The sequence below is a fragment of the Leptonychotes weddellii genome, chromosome 5 (assembly GCF_054177405.1).
Source record: "Leptonychotes weddellii isolate Sample4059 chromosome 5, ASM5417740v2, whole genome shotgun sequence".
In the NCBI taxonomy this organism is placed as follows: Eukaryota; Metazoa; Chordata; class Mammalia; order Carnivora; family Phocidae; genus Leptonychotes; species Leptonychotes weddellii.
The window spans coordinates 367960-387727 of NC_138373.1; the positions used below are offsets into that span (position 1 = coordinate 367960).

At 56.5% G+C, this 19768-nt stretch overlaps 2 protein-coding genes across 12 annotated transcripts in view; one reads left to right on the top strand and one right to left on the bottom strand.

The window, feature by feature from the left end:
- SUN1 (Sad1 and UNC84 domain containing 1) overlaps nucleotides 1–19768 on the top strand; it is a 300496-nt gene that overhangs the window by 192837 nt on the left and 87891 nt on the right. The window lies entirely within an intron of this gene.
- Nucleotides 1–19768, bottom strand: part of PRKAR1B (protein kinase cAMP-dependent type I regulatory subunit beta) — a 90280-nt gene that overhangs the window by 57243 nt on the left and 13269 nt on the right. For 4 of the 6 annotated variants that reach the window (XM_081819210.1, XM_081819214.1, XM_081819211.1 and 1 more), the window contains 3 exons: nucleotides 18297–18494; nucleotides 5840–5998; nucleotides 4922–5013 (listed from right to left, as the gene is read on the bottom strand). In XM_081819210.1, the coding sequence (XP_081675336.1) occupies nucleotides 4922–5013; nucleotides 5840–5998; nucleotides 18297–18494 (449 nt within the window). Of the gene's footprint in view, nucleotides 1–4921; nucleotides 5014–5839; nucleotides 5999–18296; nucleotides 18495–19460; nucleotides 19621–19768 lie in introns of those variants that run through there. The other 2 variants (XM_081819212.1, XM_081819215.1) reach the window with 2 other exon arrangements.

The window sequence follows — 19768 nt, forward strand, 5'->3', positions numbered from 1 at the left end:
CAGTGATGATAGGGATGATGGTTTTGATGAGGATGGGGATGAGGATGAGGATGGGGATGGTGATGGTGGTGATGGTGGTGATGATGTGGATGATGATGGTTTTGATGAGGATGGGGATGAGAATGATGATGGTGATGATGTTCATAATGATGGTGGTGATGATGGGGATGATGATGGTTTTGATGAGGATGGGGATGATGGGGGTGATGGTGGTGATGATGGTGATGATGATGGGGATGGGGACGGTAGGGATGTGGATAATGATACACCCATAAACATTACTACATTTCACCTTCCCTGTGACCCTCAAAGTAGGTTTTATTACTCTCATTTGACACTTGAGGAAACTGAGTCCCAAAGAATGTCATTACGCAACTTAATGACATGATTCAAGTCTCCTTCCAAAAAACATTTTAACACACATTCAATTCTATAGCATGCGTGTGTGTGAGTGTGCATTTGTGTGGACAGGCAAGTATGCGTGTGAATGTGTGCACGTATATACACCGTGTGTATGTATGAGTGTACGTGTGTGTATACATGGATGTGTACACATATGCTGGTGTGTCTGTGTCAGTTCGGATATGTATGTGTTTGTATGTTTAATGCATCTCTGGCCTGACACAAAGTGTTCAGGGGTCTCCTGGTCCTCCCTGTTGCTCCCCAGACCCAGCAAGCCAGAGCCCACTCCCTGCAGTCCCAGTTTATCCCAGGACACCTGGGGCCCCCCGACGACCCAGTCTGGATCACCCGCTCTCCCGTGTTCCCTCCTCCTGTAGGTGCATGTGACCTGTTGTTACAGGAGTGGGGGAGGCCGAGCACAGGCTTTGGAGCCCCAGGGACTCCTGCTGGAACCCTGTCTCTGCTATGACATGGGGTATGGCCTCCGGCAGAAGACAGACCTTGTTACATACAGAGGCCAGAAGAGCCTCCAGTAACCACCAGCTGGGAGTGCCGCCGTCCTAGGAGAGAGAACACTGCAGTGTGGCCGGTGAGTGGCCCCCCCCACAGCTACGTTGCACTACCTTCTTCTGAACAAAGGAGCTTAAATAAAGCCCTCACCTCTTGACTCACTGAAGCACCACCACACAAACTGAAGGAGAGGTGCCATCATAATCTGACAAGGGCAAGACCACCCCGCCTGTGACCACAGGGTCACCTGTCTCACATCTGAGTTTAACAGGAGGGGCTTTGAGCACAAAGGCACACACCCCACAAGTGGATTTGCTCGCAGAGGAGTGTTGTTTCCTCCACCCACGCGGGAGGCAGCTCTGAGTTGGGGCGTGCCAGGCGCTCTGTGAACCTGGAAAGAATGTGCCCCAAACCACAGCTCGGGCTGTTGGGCCCAGCTTCTAGTAAATTGGAAAAAGCAAAGAATTTGGATGCCGTGCAGGGGACATCAAGTGAAAGGTCAAGAGACATTGTCTCAGGCCCGCTCCCTCCGGAGCCCACTTCCTGAACCATCCGCCTGTTTCTTTAAAGGCCATAGCCAGAAAAAGGATCCCCTCAGGGTTTCAATATGGAAAGTGAGTTTTCCTGCAGCAAACCCCCCACATGAAAGCCCTCTTCCCAAGCCAGCCTCACCAAGAGGAATTTTCAATCCGAGCATCTGCTTCCTGCACTTCTCGTCCACCTGGCTCCTGGATCCAGAAAAGTCCGAGGAGGTGGGAACCATGTGATTCTGGAAACCTGGGGCCAAGAGCCCAGGACCCCAGCACAAACATTTCCTGGACACACGCAGCTGGGACGGCCAGAGATAGTGCTCAGATCAACTGGCCTTCAGGCCACACCGGCCTTACACCAGCCGGCGCTGGGAGCCGGGGCGGGGCCAGGAAAGGATGTGAAGGACGTGGCTCGAACACGGCTGCCACGGAGGGGGTACGTGGGCCCCACGGAAGGGGAGGCTCGAAGCTCAGTGGGGCTGGAGGGGAAGCAGAGTCTGGTGGCTCCTCAGAAAGTCACATGCGGAGGGATGAGTGCCCCGAAGGCCACTCCTGGGCGTGCACCCCAAAGGCCCCGACACCGTGTTCACGGGAATGTTTGGCACGACCACCAAAAGGCGGGAGCAGCCCAAGTGTCCCTTGACCAGTAAGTGGACAAACGCGTGGTGGCGCACCCCCACAGTGGGAGACCCCCCACCCTTAAACAGGAAGGCGGCCTGCCACAACAGGCAGGGCCGCAAGCCGCACACGGGAGGACGGGTGGGTGCTGCTGACGAGGCAGAACCTCAACCTCGCGGGAGCCCGTTCCCAGTCTTCCTGTGGCCGGGCCAGGCCCGCGGTTGTGGCCCACACACATCTGAGGCAGCGACACAGGACGACTCCAGACCACGGCCCGAGGAGCCTCTCACTCGCTCGGCTGACCTGGGCCGCGTCCATCAGAACTCAGGCTCTGAAGAAGGGCACGGCTGCTGAGCCTGATGATGCCGTGGTTACGATGCTTGGTTAGCCTGCCCTGTGGCTCCAGCAACAGCAAGGGAAGCCTTGGGGATATGAGTCCCGGGAGCGTCCTGAGATTCTGTGCCCTGGAACACCAGCAAGGCACGGTGTCTGGAGCAGGCTGGTGCTGCGCTTGCATCTGGGAGTACGTGAGCATGAAGAAGTTCACGGGGACCATCGCCATAAATAAGAATAATGAGCCTACATGCTCACGCCGAGTTCTGCTCCCATGGCCGTCCCTGGAAGAGCTTAATGCAGACCAAACCAGGCGACGGAGGCCCAGAGAACAAAACTCGTCTTCCAAGTGAGTAGCCAGCTTTTGGGAGACTGAGGCCCAAATCACTGTGCCCCAGAACTCCCTCCCTGCACTCAAGGCTGGGCCTGACCCAGGTGAGCAACCCACCTGCCGGCCAGCAGGAACAAACCCAGATCTGCCGTGTACAGGTACATATTCCAGGCTGGCTCCGAGATCAAAGTCCACCCTGCGCCGCCCGGGCGGCCGTGTCCTCTTGTCTACTGGAGGAGCACCTCCTCCCCCAAGCAGGCACCGAAGTGCGAGTTAGCAGGACCCAATGGACCCAGGCATAGTCCGCAGCCATCCGTTCCCTGATGACCGAAACCCGGTGAAGAACGGACAGAGGTCTGTGTGGCCACTGCGGGGAGTATCTGACCTCCTGCCTGAGAGTGGGGAGTCTGTCCACAGAAAGGGAACTGCAGAGGGACCCAGGGACAAGCCAGGGTCCTGGGGCCACCTCCATACAGCTCACCTTTCACTCTGGACCCCTGGCACCTTTTGACTTTCGATCCATGTGAATGTACCACCTAGTCAAAAACCAGGTCTAAATTTGGACTGAGTTTTTGATGTTTACATTCAAGTTAATAAAGATACAACTCTTGAGTCATCTGGGCCCACGTGGTGACAGAGACCCTAACTGCCAGGTGGACACCTCCATTAGGAGGGCTGAGAACAGTGGAAGCGTGTGGTCTCCCAGTTCTGGAGCCCAGAAGTCCAGAATCAGCACCAGCAGGTGGAAATCGAGGTGCAAGAGGGCCCCATGCCCTCAGAGGCTCCAGGGAAGGACCCCTCCAGCCACTCTCGCCTCTAGGAGTGGCTGGTGGCCTCTGGCCCGAGGTCACCTTGCTCCGTCTCTGCCTCTGTGGTCACAGGGCTTCTCCTCTTCTGAGCAACCTCCCTGTGCCCCCCTCCTGCAAGGACCCGACACTGCATTTAGGGCCTCCTGAGGGTGAATCCTGAGCGTCTCTGCATGGCAAGACCCTCCTGGGATGCGGGCGCTACAGGGGGGCCCACACAGAGAACTGGCCTCCCCTCCCTGCCTGTCGTGCCCCTGTGTGCTTCCATGGGGTGGGCACCTCCTGGAACGTGGCTCCAGCCACACTCCGCCATGGAGGCTCCAGAAGCGCCCCAGCCGTGGGTGAGGCCCCAGAGCGCCAGGCCTCTGGACGTGCCTGCAGCCTTCCCAGGGGACCCACACGTGCGATGTCGCCAGTGGCCCTCGGAGGCGCATCACACCTGTCGAGACCGCCCCCTGCGTCTCTCTGGTGCAGCTACTCTGCAGTGGGGCCCATCCTGCGTAGACACTGCACGGTCCAGAAACCATAAGCCTCCTGGCAACGCTGGCAAAGCGGGGGGCGGACAGACCCGGAGCCACCGCACAGGGCAGAGCTCTGCACACGCGCACCATCCCGGGACGCTCAGGTGAAAGGGCCCGCCGGTGTCACAGAACGAGGCTGCAGGGGGCACTTTCTCTTCTTGTTCCGTGGATTTGCGTGTCGTTTGAGTTCTGCAGAGCACAGTCATCAAAACGTGCTCAGTTATCTAGCCAGGAAACATAACTCGCCAAAAGTGAGAGAAAAGAGAGAAAAACTAAAACCCTATACACCCTTTCATCCACATCAAGGAATTTAACTTGAAGGAAGAAACAAACAAGTACCAAAGGTGAGCGCACAGGACGGCCATGGTCGTTGAGAAAACGCAAGCAGCCCTGGGAGGGAAGGAAGGGTTTTAAAGCAACTCTACAGAAGCAGATACTACAAACCCTTCCTGACAGATGGACGTTCACAACCTCGTGAGCGGGACAAGCTGTGGAGGATGTGATCCCACGCTGTGACACGGAATTAGCGTACACGCATAAATCCACAAGCACCGCCCCAGAACAGTCCCAGGGATTTTCTCCAGGAGTCCGATTTTCCCAATTGTTCGTAGGATCTCCATTCCCAACGCATGGCCCCCGAGGCCCTCACCGATGTTGGGTGCCCCCCTGGAAAGACCCCACCCTGCAGTCATTCCTGGTGCCCGCCGGGGCCACGTGACTTGGCAGCAGGCTCATGGGTGTCTGCGGATGACAAGGGCACATGGAAGCCTCAGATCCTGACCTGGGCACACGCGCACCCCCTGCGACCGGCGGCCAGCAAGGCCGGGGAGGGGGTGTCGATCCCGGCCCCATCCCCTCCCAGGTTCCTACCTTCTCTCGTTGTCGTCCAGGTGGGCAAACAGCACATTTTTGGAGATGGCTTTGGCCAAAGCCGTCATGGTCTTATAGTCCTTCGGGATGACCTGCAGGGGAAGCCAGTGAAAGTCAGACTTGCGAGGGTCCTCGAGGGTCCTGCAGACAGATAGGGGACAACAGCTTGGCAGCACGAGTGTGCTCGACGCCCCTGAACCCTGCACAGCAGCACAAAGTGGTGCACAGACAGACTGTCCCCAAAACCCTACCCCCCAGCGTGTGGCGTCTGCAGGCGGGCCCTGGCGGGATCAGCGCCCCAGAGGAGCAGACCCCCGAGAGCCCGCTCTCCCACTCTCCTCGACACCTGAGGACACGGGGGCGGCGGGACTCCCACCAGGAACCCGCCCACCGGCACCTGCTCTCGGACGCCCGGCCTCCAGACCGTGAGAGAATGAGCGTCCCAGCCACCCGGACTCACACACACAGGAAACCGTAGGCTATGCGTAGTGCGCCTAATTAACTTTGTTAAGAGATCAAAAACTAAAAATACCAAGAAAAAAAGTAAAAGCGAGGGTATAAGAATATAAACACACAAGATGGAAATGACAAGCCCGCATCCAAGGGCAGGCAGGAGGCCGGGCTGCACACCGATGCGCGTGGGCAGAGGGCATCACGACGCAGTGGCAGGCTGGGCGCCGAAGCCGAGGGCAGGACGCCGAGGAACAGCAACGTGGAGGGGGGGATTCCCACTGGGCAGCTCTGAGGCCAGCCTCCAGTCTCCAGGAGGACGGGGGCCACAGGATCTCCTCTCCACACCCTGCGAGCCTGCGGGCAGTGACTGTGACGATGACGTTCCCACCACCGCAGCCCCTCTCGGAGCAGAAGGGAGAGTAGCCGGGAGCAGGGACCCCAGGAGTGAGGGCCGGGGGGGCCCACCTTCCTCACGTAGGACACGGCATCCTCCTCCGTGTACACCTCGGCACTCACGCCCCCTCGGCGGCGGCGGGCTTTCACCACAGGGTTCGGTGGGGTCGGGGAGACCTCCTCATCATGTGAGTCTGACTTCTGCTGTGTCAGAATCTGTCTGTTTTCTTCCTGTGGGAGAAGACAGAGGGAGGTCTGAGAACAGCAGCTGGCGTGGTCTGTCCACCTGCGGGTGCAGCCGAGGGGCCCTGCCCAACCCTCCTCCCTCCGTGCCCGGCAGACCCCCAGCTTCAAGGGCACCTCCAAGTCCATGTCTTCCCACCCACCCAGCCCCACAGAGCGCCTGCTAGGAGGGTTTCTGCCCGCCCTCACTGCGAGCGCAGGCATGGTGTCGGCCCTGGAAAACATCAGACACATTCGAAGGCCCTCATGGCCTCCAGTCTCGGGCATGACATGCGTCCCCTCGAGGGTGCCATGGCCACAGCCTGCCTGCATGTGTCCCCCAGCCAGCACGGGCTCCTCCCAGCCCAGAACGCGCTTCCCACGTCTCAGGACTCGCCCCCACCCCCCAAATACCACAGTGAGTGCAGAGCCCCCTCCCCTCGGGGCGCCCTCCCTCGCCCCTCCTCAGCTCCCATCCTTGCTCGCCCAGAACCGCACGGTTTGCTGAGCTGCCTGCCAAGCCGTTTCCCACAGCAGCTGTGCCCGAACGTGCCCCACATCCTTGCTGTTTTCCCAGGTTTGGGCGTTTTTCATGTGGTTGATGTGCGCTGGGTTTGGACACACTGACTTTGAGAAAACAATGAGACCCAGACTGGGGAATGGCCGGCACAGCACTGGGGTCTCAGGCCCAGCGCGGACACACAGATGCTCAGCTCCAGGGGTCCCACACAGACAACCCCCAGAGGCAAGTACCCAACCTGGAGCCAGAGCTACCCGGCCAAGGGAGAGCAGAAAGAGGGACACAGGGCTTCCTCCACCTTACTGCCCACCCCCCAAGCGGTGTCCCTGGTGAACACGTCGATGCCACCTCCAGCAAGAAGCCTTCCATCCACCATTCGTCTCTAAGTCCCGGAGTTCTCCCCACGCTGCTTCAACACGATGGGCCGCCAGAACCCACTACACGCTCAGCCATGACCCTCCCCACTCACAAGACATGGCACCTCAGGGCACTGGCTGGAAAGGAAGGGTGAATGAACGGAGTCAGGAGGGGGTTTGAGCCCCATGTCCTTGAGTTACATAGGCTGTCGTGACCACAGCGCTCAGAGGCTGGGGGCTGATGTTGGGCCCTGGCCCGCGACATGCCCTCCAGAGCCCAGGCTTGGGGGTGCCGTCTCAGCAGCCCCCTTGGGAGGCCTGGGTGCAGCGAGAGGGTTTCCAGTGGGAAGGGCAGGGTTACAGGACGCCCACCCGAGGGGTTCAGAGCAGAGGAACTGAGACCCGCAAGGAAGCCCCGTCATGTCCTGGCCAGCACTGGGACCGCTGGGAAAGGTGCCCAGCTGCAGACCCGCACAGTGGCTGTGTTACACACAGAGGGAAAGGAAGAGCGCTGGGCACCTGGCTTTCTTGGGACCGTGGGCATCGCTGTCCTGCCTCGGGCCATTTTCCATGGTTGCCAGCAAAGGGCCTAACTGGGCAGGATCCAGGAGATCTGAGGCCACTTGGGGAGGTGTCGGGCGGAAACGGGATGGCATCCCCTCCCCTCCCCCTCGGGATTCCAGGAAAACCTCTAATTTTCCGGAGCCCCCTTCCTGTCTCCTGTTCTCACGCTGATGAGCTGTCTGGGCTGCAGGATGGTCAAGGGCACGGGGTCAGAGGAGTCTTCACAACAGCAGTGTGGGAACAGCATTTCCAGAAAGCTCTGCAGCCAGAATCTGCACCAGAAACGCCTAACGCAGCTCCAGGGACTGTCCCTGTTCTGCCCCCGGGGCCAAGTGCTCCCTGGATCGTGAATGACGGTCACAATCTACTTCTGACCATGTTTTTCCAGCACGAGAGGTGAAAGGCAGACTTGCAGCCTGAGAAGAGAAAATTCTAGGCCAGGGAGGGGTGGGATGACGGGAGATTCTCTGGACCTGAGTTTCTGCTCCTGAGAGAAGCCCACATGCCTGGGACCCGGGACTGGCAGAATCCCTCCCTCCACGCCCCAACCCCAGGCGTGCTGGCTGAGGACACAGCTGGGGCGGTTAGCCAAGTCAGCCTGACCCCGCGCACAGGCCCTGAATACCCCAGAGGAGGGGAGGCCGTGTCCCGGGCGGTGGCCAGACTCCCAGTGGCTGCCCACGGTCAGCATTTCTAGGGCTCCCCCCAGGGAGACAGTCCCTCAACCCCTGTCCCGTCCAACCGAGTGGGCGCCGTGGTATCGGAGATCTGTGGTGTCCAGGGCAGGGGTCCATGGTGCCAGCCCCGGGCCGACCACAAGCCTCTCTCCCGGGGCTGCAGCCTCTCAGAGCAGAAGGCAGGCCCAGGGCCGTCATCCCCGTCTATGAGGCCAGGAGAGGATGAGGGCCATGTCCAGGGGAACTCGACCTTCAGTGGCAGGGTGAGGAGAGAAACGTGCAGTTTCAATCACTTGTTGAGTACCTCACCCAGAGACTGCTACAGAGAAAAAGGCATAGTTCTGTCATGAAGATTTCCATCTAACAGGAAAGACAGGTGAAAAGTCAGGGCAATATAACAGCATGAGCCACAGAGGACTAGGTACAGGGCTGGGCGGGGCGGGGGGAAGTCAGGGAGGGCTTCCTGGAGGAGAGGCCTTCTGAGCCTGCCCAGATGAGCCGAGTGGAACCAGGGGCACCTGTGGGCCCCTGTGAGCTCAGCCTCCGCACCTCCCCAGGCACCCTGTTCAGGAAGCGCCCTCTCCCCAACCTGTGCGCCATCTCTTTGCAAGGCCGCCTTCCCAGATGCCTATTTTATTCATCGTCAGAGTCACCTCTGCGTTTACCATCTGCTACCATCTCTGATCTCTGTTTCATTACCTTCTGCCAGATCTTCACTATTCTCTGCCTGCGTTTGCTTAGTCTGGCTCTGTCACTCAATTTCCGACTTCCCAGGCCACACGCACAGCGGGTTCGATAGGCCCCCTCCCGAGGGTGGCTCTATTTGGAAATGGGACCTTTGCAGACGCTGTCAGGTAAAAATGAGTTCTGGACACACGGCCCGCAGGGCAGACCTCGCCATGAAGACAGAGGCAAAGGCTGGGTGATGTGTCTGCAAGTGAAGGACTGGAGGCGACAGGCTAGGACACAGGAGGAAGCGCCCCACTGAAGTCTTGGCCTCGGGCTCTGGGCTCCGAGCTGTGGGGCAATCAGTTCTTGCTGCCTGCAGCCGCCCAATCCGCGGTGATGTGCTCTGCTCAGGAATTCCTGATCTTACTTTCTGGCGAAGCGGTGATTTTCCCTCCAAGGACCGATTCTGCTGCAACTACGGGAAGCTTTGTCACTCAGTTTAGATATTTCATGATTTTTCACTTTTTACGTAGATTTTTACTATGACAGTCTTCTTCAATAAATTATGCAAAAGCTCGTTATTGGTTTCCAAGTGTATGGGGAGGCTGGCTGCCTCCTTTTTTCTGGTTACTTCTTAATTAGTGATAATAAAGTAACTCTATTAGATTATAATCAAAGAATATAGTTTTTGAGTGAAAAAACGATTTAAACTCATCTGGGGATCCTTTTAATAACATGTCCCACTGTGTATGTGATTGTAAAACCCTGACTTACACACACCTTTCCTGGATCTCGTATGTTGCCTGATCACACACTGACGGGACCCAGAAAGAGCAGAACTCAGTAGTGACCAGAGCAGAGTAGGGCCTACTGTCTCGTGCAGCTGGGCACATGCCCAGGGGGGCACAGCTGGAAACTCCTGTGCTCAGTATCACGACCCAGCACCCGGAATGCACCAGGCCTGCGGCAGGGGTTCGATAGGTATCTGTGGAATAAACAGGTGAATGAATAAACCCTTTCTGCAGCACAGCCAGCTTCACAAATCAATGTGTCCATCCGAGCCCCATAACTCTCTTTCTTAAAATACATCCTAGCAAAGCAATGACAGGTGTCAAAGAGATATCGGTACTAGAATGTTCTCTGCAATGTTTAAAAATTTTTAATCCAGGGCGCCTGGGTGGCTCAGTCATTAAGCGTCTGCCTTTGGCTCAGGTCATGATCCTGGGGTCCTGGGATCGAGCCCCTCATCGGACTCCTTGCTCTGCGGGAAGCCTGCTTCTCCCTCTCCCGCTCCCCCTGCTTGTGTTCCCTCTCTCGCTGTCTCTCTCTCTGTCCAATAAATAAATAAAATCTTTAAAAATAAATAAATAAAAAATAAAATAAAAAACCAAAAGCAGAAATCAAATCATATATAATGAAAACTCAGGCCACAGACTAGGAGAAAATATCCACAAAACACAAATCCAATAAAGGACTCCAGTCCAAAATATACAAAAAAAGCCTCTCAAACTCAACAACAGGAAAACAGACACCCAACACGGAGCATCCGCCCACAGCGAACACCCACTCGGGAAGATGCTCCACATCACGCGTCCTCGGGGACACGCAGAGGAAAACAGCGAGGAGACGCCACTGCCCACCCCCCCACCCCCGCGATGGAACGGCCGCGGGCCAGAACACGGTCAGCACCAGATGCTGGCGGGACGCGGAGCAGCGGGGCCCCTCGGAGCAGCGGGGCCCCTCGGAGCAGCGGGGAATGGCGCGGCCACGTCAGGAGGCGCCTGTGGTTTCTTACAAAACCAGCCACGCTCTTGCCGTGCAGTCCAGAGGACGTGCTCCTCGGCATTTACCCCCAGGACGTGAGAACGCAGGTCCCCGTGACACCTGTGTACGGATGTTTACGGCAGCTTTATCCACAGCTGCCCAAACTGGGAAGTGACCAGGGTGCCCTGGAGTCGGGCATGGACGCACACGCCGTGGGCCGTGCAGACAGTGGACGGTGACTCGAGTGCTACAAAGGAGTGAGCTCTGAAGCCATGGAGGAACCCGACACGCGTGATCCTGAGCCGGCTCCGGACTGGGATTCCAGCCGTGGGGCGTTCCCGAAAAGGCAGGACTGCGGGGATGGTAAACGGTGGGTGGGTGCCGGGGGCTGGGGAGGGGAGACAGGGTGGAGCGTGGTGGATTTGTGTAATATCGTAATTGGATACATGTCGTCACACAACCGTGCAAACCCAGAGACTGTGCCTGAGGCAGGCCGTGGACTTCAGTTAGTGACAGCGAGCGCGCGGCGATGCTCATCAGCTGCAGGAGGCACGAAGGTGCAGGAAGGTAATCACAGGGGCAGGCGGGGCATGGGGGCAAGGACAGCCCTGCACGTTCTGCTCGATTCCTCTGTAGACCTGAACTGCTCTGGAAGAGTCGTCTATCCTTGGTAATTACATACAGTAGGTTACAAACTTTACGACGTGTGTGGGAGGATCAGCAGCAGGGGGAAAACACACCTCCAAGGAAACACATCAGACGCTGAAAGTCTCCCTCAAGAGATCTGACAACAAAGCATCTTTGTTTCCTTATCCTTTTCTGTACTTTCTTAATTTCCCCAGATTTCGTGGAATCAACCTTTCTTTTTATTGTTCGGCAATTTCTGAAAGCTGTAAACCTTCTTTTGAAAACTGCTTTAACCATTTGACATTCACTTGACCCAGCGGCACCGTGTGGCGTTCCACCAGTCGGAGAAGCGGCAGCCCTTCCTTCGGCTTCGGGCTTGCGGTTCTTCTCACAGATCCTGGGTCTGCACGGGTCCACATGGCTGTGTCCCTGAGAGCGCCCGGACACGGTGCCAATGGCAGGCCTTCTATTCCCGGTCTGCAGAAGCATCTTCCACGTGACCACACCTGTGCTGCTTGGTGGGCAGGGAGGGCAAGGGCACGAAACTGAGTTCACACCTAACTCACAAGTGCACATAAAGTGTGATGCACACAAACACGCATGAAAAAGGGGGAAAGCAGTTTAGAGTTCTATCGGCAAGGAGTTTCTCCGTAAAGGTTATTTTCTATTACTGATGTAAGTTTTTAAAATCATTCTGGAAATAAAAACAAATGTAAGAAAAATAAGAAATCCCCATTTTGGAAGTTTCTGATCCTCTCTGCCTGAAGAGGAGGGAGATGTCCGAAGGGAAGCAGGCCCCGCCCGGAGCGTCCCTGGGCGCAGTTCCTAAGTGACAGAAGCCAGTCTGCGAAGCCTCCGTACTGTGGGATTCTGGAGAAGGCAGAACTGTGGGCCCAAGGAGTGACCCTGATGTAAACTCTGGGCCTCAGCTGACGATGGCGTCTCTCACCAGGTGTGACAAGCACTCAGCAGGTGCAGCGTTACTAAACAGGGGAGCCGTGTGCACGGGGAGGGGCTTGGGCTGGGGAGGGGGACGTGGGAACTCTGTACTTTGTGCTCAATTTTTCTGTGAACCTAAAACTGCTCTAAAAAAGCAAACCCTATCGGGGCGCCTGGGTAGCAGAGTCGACTGGTTAAGTGACCGACTCTTGGTTTCGGCTCAGGCATGATCTCAGGGTCTCAGGATCAAGCCCCTCATCAAGCCCCGTGCTCAGTGAGGAGTCTGCCTGAGATTCTTCCTCTCCCTCTGCCCTCCCCCACTGCCACATGTGCATTCTCTTTCAAATAAATACATAAATCTTCAAAAAACAAAAGTAAAGCCTATCAATTACAAAGGAGTACTGCTGAAAATACAATAAAAATGAAATAGGAGCAAATTGACCAAAACATATAAAGGATCTGTATATTGAAAATAAAAGTTTCTCTGTTTTTCTTAAAAATTTTATTTATTTATTTGAGAGAGATAAAGAGAGAGAGGGCACGCATGAGTGGGGGTGGGGATGCAGAGGGAAAAGGAGAAGCAGACTCCCTGTTGACTGTGGAGCGCAATGCGCGGCTCAACGTGGGGCTCAACACGGGGCTCAATCCCATGATCCTGAGACCCTTGAGACCACAACCTGAGCTGAAGGCAAATGCTGAACGGACTGAGCCACCCAGGCGTCCCTGAAAATAAAAGTCTCTCTCATAGACAGGAGAAACCACAGACCTAGGTAAATGAAGAGCTACTCTGTGTTCATGAACTGGAAGATTCAAGATTGTTCTCCATTCTCCTCAAACTAATTTATGTGTTCAGTGTAAGCCCACTCAACATTCCAAGAGGATTTTTTGGTCCATGTCAGCGAGATCACTAAAATATACCCAGAAAGGCAAAGGAACCAGAGTAGAGGAAACAATTTTGAAGAAGAGCAACGCATGAAAACAGAGTGAGCCAGACCGAGAGGTGCCCCCAGGCACATACAGCCAACTGATGAACGACAGAGGAGCACCCAAAGTCAGTGCAGAACCCCTCCATACAAACTTCCATACAAAACACAATTCATTAATAAATATATGCATTGATAAACCCGCCTTCAAAAGGGGAAACTTTTGCTCTGTGAAAGACAGTAGCGAGCAAATGAGCAGAAGACCCTGGATGGACTGGAAGAAGGTGTTTGAAAAGCAAGGACTACCCAGGACTCACATCTGCGTACGTGAGGGTACGAGTTGAATACATAAAGCACTTCCGAGCCCAACGGTAAAGAAGAGCCTAGTAAGAAACACAGACAAGGGGCGCCTGGGTGGCTCAGTTGGTTAAGCGACTGCCTTCGGCTCAGGTCATGATCCCAGGGTCCTGGGATCGAGTCCCACATCGGGCTCCCGGCTCGGCGGGAGGCCTGCTTCTCCCTCTGACCCTATCCCCTCTCATGCTGTTTCTCTCTCTCTCTCTCAAATAAATAAATAAATAAAATCTTTAAAAAAAAAAAAAAAAGAAACACGGACAAAAGACCTCAGCAGGCACCTCATCAAGGAGATGTGCCAATGGCAAGTAAGTGCATGAAAAGATGCTCCGTGTCATCAGTCATATGGAAACGAGGAAGAAACCCAGCGGAAGGGCCAGCAAGTACCCATCAGAATGGCTCAAATTTTCGAAAGCTAACAGTATCGAGTGCTGGCAATCTTAGGGCCAAGAACCACAGCTGGTTGGAATGCAAGACGGTGTAGCTGGGCACTTTGTTACCAAGTCAAACATGTGCTTACCATACGACCCAGATACTTTCTCAAGTTAAATAAAAATCTACATTCACACAGAAATCTGTAAGACAAATACATGCCTACAGCGGCTTTGTCATTGCCAAAAACTGGAAGTGATCCAGATGTCCCTCAACTGGCCAAAGGATGAGCAGACTGTGATCCATGGACTCAGCAAAACAAGGCTCGTGACACGCACAAAACCAGCACGAATTTCGGGTGCCCTCGGAAGTGACAGAAGCCGGACTCAAAGGCTACCTGCTGGAGGCCTCCACTGGTGGCACATTCTGGAAGATGCTGAGCTGCAGACACTTCAGCGGTTGCCAGGGGATAGGGGGGCAGGACGGTCTGGCCAGCAAGGGCAGGAGGGAGGGGATGGCACCTCAACAGATCTGGATCTCGGGGACGGTGGCAGGTAGACAACTGGACACCTCCGTCAGAACCCACGCAGTTGCACACCACAGAGCACACGTTCAGGGTATTGAAATTCAAAGAAGAACTTTAACGGGAGGAGTGGTCCCGGTTCTCTCTTCCCAGATGTGTCTGCTCGTTCCAATATTGACACACAACGTAACTTCCATCTTTACTAAAGACCAAAGCCTTAGCCCAGACCCTCGTGTGACCCCACGGAGCCAGTGTCCAGGGAAGGCGCCAGGCCACCAGGAGGGAAGGAGCACCCAGCTCGGCAGGGAGGTGTCCATATCCGCCAATTAGCACAAGAACAACTGTAGAGAAGCTGACGTTGACGCGGAGTTGGGAAAACAGCACTGTTCACGCGTGTCAGGGGAACCATAAACTCATTCCATCCTTGGGAGTAAAGTGGTTCTAGAGCTATGAAAACAAGCCACACTCTGACCCCAGCGCGCGCACCCCGACTGCGTGCACGCTCTGTCTTCTTCAAATCATTTCCTGGGCATAAAGGTCTTTTCTGAAGAAAACAAAAAAACTGAAAACCATCAAATACAAAACAATACAAATAAAGTAAAAACTGCCACATCACATGGTTTCATGGCCACAGACACCATAAAAATGCTACTGAGGAGAACACAGAATAGGGTGCGCTGGATGTCACCAAAACAGACACTTTAAAATGGCCAAAATGGTAAATTTTATGCTGTACAGATTTTACACAAAAGATACTAGGAAGAAAAGTCAAACTAAAAATGCACATGTGCCACCCCACCCACATCCCCACGCGTGTGCGTGCTGAAGAGGGTCCCAGAGAAACGCAGGTGGGTACGTGGATGGAGGAGGCCGGGCGCTTTCCTTACAGCCTCTAAAGCATCCCTACAAGGACCAATGATTCTACCGCTCCACGAGCTTCTGCAAGATCCCACCATGGAGAAGCTTCGGGCTGTGCTTGGCCAGTGGGTAAGGACTATTCTACCCCCTCACGACTGGACCTGAGAACAACGACCTTCTTAAACTGCACTCACCGAGGCCTGAGGGCTGGCGGCTGGGCTTGGCCTGCCCGGACAGCACCCCGAGAGCTGGGCCATCCCCGCTGGTCTGTGCCGGCCCAGCGACACCCTCCCGGGGCTTTATCGGGGGCCCCACACACATGCTTCCTGCTTGTCACACATGATGAGAAGTCTCCCTCCCCAGGCTTCCTGTCCACTCAGGCCAGCCTCATGGGGGGGCAGGGGTGCTGCCTGGGACTCTGCCCTCCCCTGGACCACAGGCTCCTGGGGCCCAAGACCTAGGGCTCCGCCACACCCCGAGCCAAAGAGCCCTCCTGCTCCCCTATTACAAACACTCCACGGCAGCTCGCGGGGCAAGCCAGCGTGGCCCGGATGCCCGTGGCTTTCAGGGGCTTTATATTCTGGGGGGCTCAGATCTGTCTGTTACAGGGATAATCCGTAGTCTTGCCGCTGGGCGCATGCTTCTCTCAGCGCCCGCCATCCACTTCAGAGCACTCCTGCGCGGACAGATACTCCGCGGCTGGCGAGGCCTCTCACAAGAATGGAACTATACCCTACGGCCAAGGCTTTTTTTTTTTTTTTTTTTTAAGATTTTATGTATTTATTTGAGAGAGAGAGAGAGGAGAGAGCACGAGTGGGGAGCAGCAGGCAGAGGGAGAAGCAGACTTCCCGCGGAGCAGGGAGCCCGACGTGGGACTCGATTCCAGGACCCTGGGATCATGACCTGAGCCAAAGGCAGACGCTTTACCGACTGAGCCACCCAGGCGCGCCCCCACAGCCAAGTCTTATAACCTGCTTTCCTACTCACCACTGGATTGCCGTCGTGGGTAGGCCTAACTAAAGCCGCCCTACCCGCCCCTGAGAAAGTGGCTGTTTGCGGTTGAGTTGTGTCCCCTGAAAGTTCACGTGTTGGGTTCCCAACCTCAGGACCTCAGACTCTGAGCTTATTGGTGACAGTCTTTGCCAACGTAATCAAGTTATAATGAGGTCACTGGGGTGGTCCTAACGCAATGTGACGCAGCCTCCTGTTAAGGAAGGAGGCCACGTGAGGATGAAGGCAGAGGTCAGGACCAAGGTCCTACGAGCCAGGGAACACCAAAGGCTGACGGCAAACCACCAGACGCTTGTGTGGACTCGCAGCCTGCAGGGCCCCCTCCCCGCCCATCTGCTCCTACTCTCCCCATTCACTCAGGGGTCCAGACCAAGCCCCAGCAGTTACGCTTGCTGCCTCTTTCCTCACTCCACCAGCAAGCCCTGAACACCCCACCAAAATGAATGGTCCGAGCTGGCCATGTTGCTCCGCTCCATTAACCCTAGATGCTCGACTAACTGTCTGCAGCCATTGCCACAGGTCCCCTGGGGGCAAAATGTCCCTGGTTGAGTACCTCTACTTGGGTCTCACTCTGCTGCCTCAGCTGTCGAGTGGGTTCCCCGGCTCCAGCCACCCCCATCAGGACCACCCCCGAGACACGTCACCTGGATGGCATCACTTGTGAGCAAACCACGGGAAGTAACTGGGGCCCTGACAGAGTGAGGGTTTGAGACGGGAGAGGATGGACTGTCCCCTGCCTGATTCTCCCAACACGCAGGAAACAGCCCATCCCACAAGTCCCCTACAGAACGCCTCTCCTCAACCGTGGCCTCAAACGTAACCAAAGGAAAACAGATGAAGGCTACATGACCATCTTCATCCATCCTCTGAAAAAAAACAGCTTTCCAAATTAAAACAGCCAAAGCTGGCTAGTGTGGGCAAACCAACAACCAAACCCCGCGGTGGGAATGTACAAGGACGCAAACGAGATCACTTTCACCCGGTATTGCCATTCGGAGTTTCAGTAATCCCGTGTCTGAAGACAATGCCACACACAGGAAAAAAGTCTACATGTGAATGTGTTAGCGTGGCATTATTTTTAACATTAAACAAAGCTGGAAACAACTCAACTATCCAATCGCAAGGGAAACGTTGAGGAAATATCAGCATGTCTACTCAACCCAGCACCGCGCACCCACCTGAGTGAGGTCTGTGAAGAATGCGGAGCAAATGAAAAGTGCACGGAGGAGACCACATATGACTGTGACCCCTTCTATCTCTGAACTTCCCAAACTTTCTTTAAAAGCCATGCACTCATACTTGAAAATGTTTTTTTAATAGATTGTTTTAAAGGAAAGAAATTCACCCCTTTGGGTTGGAGCTCTGTGTCCACAGGAGGCCCCCACTGAAAGTGAAACACTGATGGGCGGGGACTCAGAGGGACTCAGATCTGAGCCTGACCTGGGGTTCCATTCACCCCTGAGACCAGGACAGGAACAGTGAAGTTGTGAGCAAGGGGCCCAGAAGAGGAGCCTAAGGTGCCGCCCAGGGAGTGTTCAGGGTCAGGAGCCAGAGGGAGGAAGGAAGGAGCCCACCATGGAGGGACAGGTTGCCAAGGGGCTCAGGGACCCCTCCTGCTCTGAGCCTGTCCTCCCACCGATGAACCAGGAAGGGGTGAGGGGCATCATTCACAGAGGAATGAGTTGTGGGGGGTCCCCTCAGAAGAGAGGTGTGGATGGACATGTGTTTCCCCACACTGCACGAGTCTGAGGGGCGTTCTCCTCTGCCTATGCCCACCTCCTCCCAGAGGCGCAGATTACCACCGTGGAATCTGGTCTCAAATGCCCTACATCACATGCCTATCACAGCTATGTTCTTCCATCCCAAACGCCAGTGGCACCTGTAACTACACCCGGTCCCCATCTCTGTCCCCTGAGTTGAAAACTGTCAGCGGGCCCCAGAAGCTATCTTCACAGTCAGCTCTTCCCCAAGCTCTGCAAGTGGTAGAGCCCGCACCAGTGGGGCTCTGTGGCCGGGACCAGGAGTCCTGGAACGGGTGAGGCACGGTCAGGCCCGGCGGAGGACTGTTCTCCCCACACTCCCTGCAAGAGCCAGCATGACCCGGGGAACAGGTGTGCCCCAGGGGAAAGCAGGGGGTGGTCGTCACTGACCTTCTCCAGCTTCTCGAAGTGCTCCCGCAGGAACTTCATGGGCCTGTCGGGCTTGGAGATGCACAGGTGCACAATGCAGTCCTTGAGGACCTGCTGAACGCCATGCTTCTGAACGTAGAGCTCACACCCCTTCAGACTCTCGTCCTCCTCCGCCTGGTAGGACGACGGGGATGCCATGATGACCCCGCTTCTGGCTGCCTGGTGGGGGAAATGCACATCACGGGTTGCTGGGGAAGAAAGCCTGGGGCGGCACCCCACAGGCCCCCAAAATGTGTCATTGTAGTCCCATCCTGTGACTGATGGGACAAGGTCTCAGGGTCCATGGTCACAGGCCTTTCCTTCTGAGGGGCTGGATGAGCCGTTAACATGACAGCCGCAAAGCCTTACCTTACAGATCTTTGCGGGCATGGAGGAGGATCAAACAGACTTGTACATGGCTGAGCAAACCCTCCTCCCTGAGAAATCTGAAGGTGGAGAGTGGGGGCCCCCAGGGCCTGAGTGGCCAGCCCAGCACTTACGTGGTCTCACTTGCCACCATCCCTCCTCCCTTTTTAGGGACAATTGTGTGAACCAGGTATATGGAGAGTGCTGTTACAGGGTTGGGGTAGCCTGCTTGGCAGGAACAGAAAGAAAACAAGGCAAACAGTTGAATCCCAGCTGAGGGGCCTTCTGGAAGGATGTTACATGGAGAACAATGGCAGGGCCGCACATTCTCAGCCCGGCATTCTCAGCTCAGCTCAGTGCTCCGGGCTAAGTCACAATGCGGGCTCAGGAACTGGGAGCCACGCAGCCGCCCCACCGCTGGGACCCAGACCCGGGTTCTCAGCTGCCAGGAAGGCCCCAAGGCCGCGCCCCCTCCCCAGGCCCCGTGCCCGCGGTCCCTGCGCCCCCTCCCCAGGGCCCGCGCCCCTAGTCCTTGCGTCCCCTGCCCCCGGCCTCTGCGCCCCCAGCCCCCTCTTCCGGCCCCGCGCCCCCAGCCCCCGCGTCCCTTCCCCAGGCCCCATGTCCTTGGCCCCTGCATCCCTTCCCCAGGCCCCGGCGCCTCCGGACCCTCCACGCCTCTCCACGACTGCGCCGCGGGCCCAGGTTCGGTCAAGGGGGCGGGGGCTCCCCAAGGGCCCACATTTCCCGGGGCCTCCAGGCCGGCCGAGCTCAGCCCCTCACCCGCGCAGGCCAGGGATCCCGACGCAGACCCCATCCCAGCCCGGCGTACCTGGATGCGCCACGCCCGAAGCCCGAAGCGGCTGCGCGGGCACGCGGCGGGGACGCGGGGACGGCCGGCGAGTGGGTCCCGCACTGCAGCGGCGCCGCCCTCCGCCCGCCCCCGCGCCGCGCCGACCCACCCCCACCCCCCACTCCCCACCCCTGCACCCGGCCTGTCCCCCTCCCCTCCCGTCCTCCCCCTCCCTGCCCCCGCATCGGGCCTCCCCACCCCCCACTCTGCTGTGCTTCCTGCTCCTCAGCATCCCTCC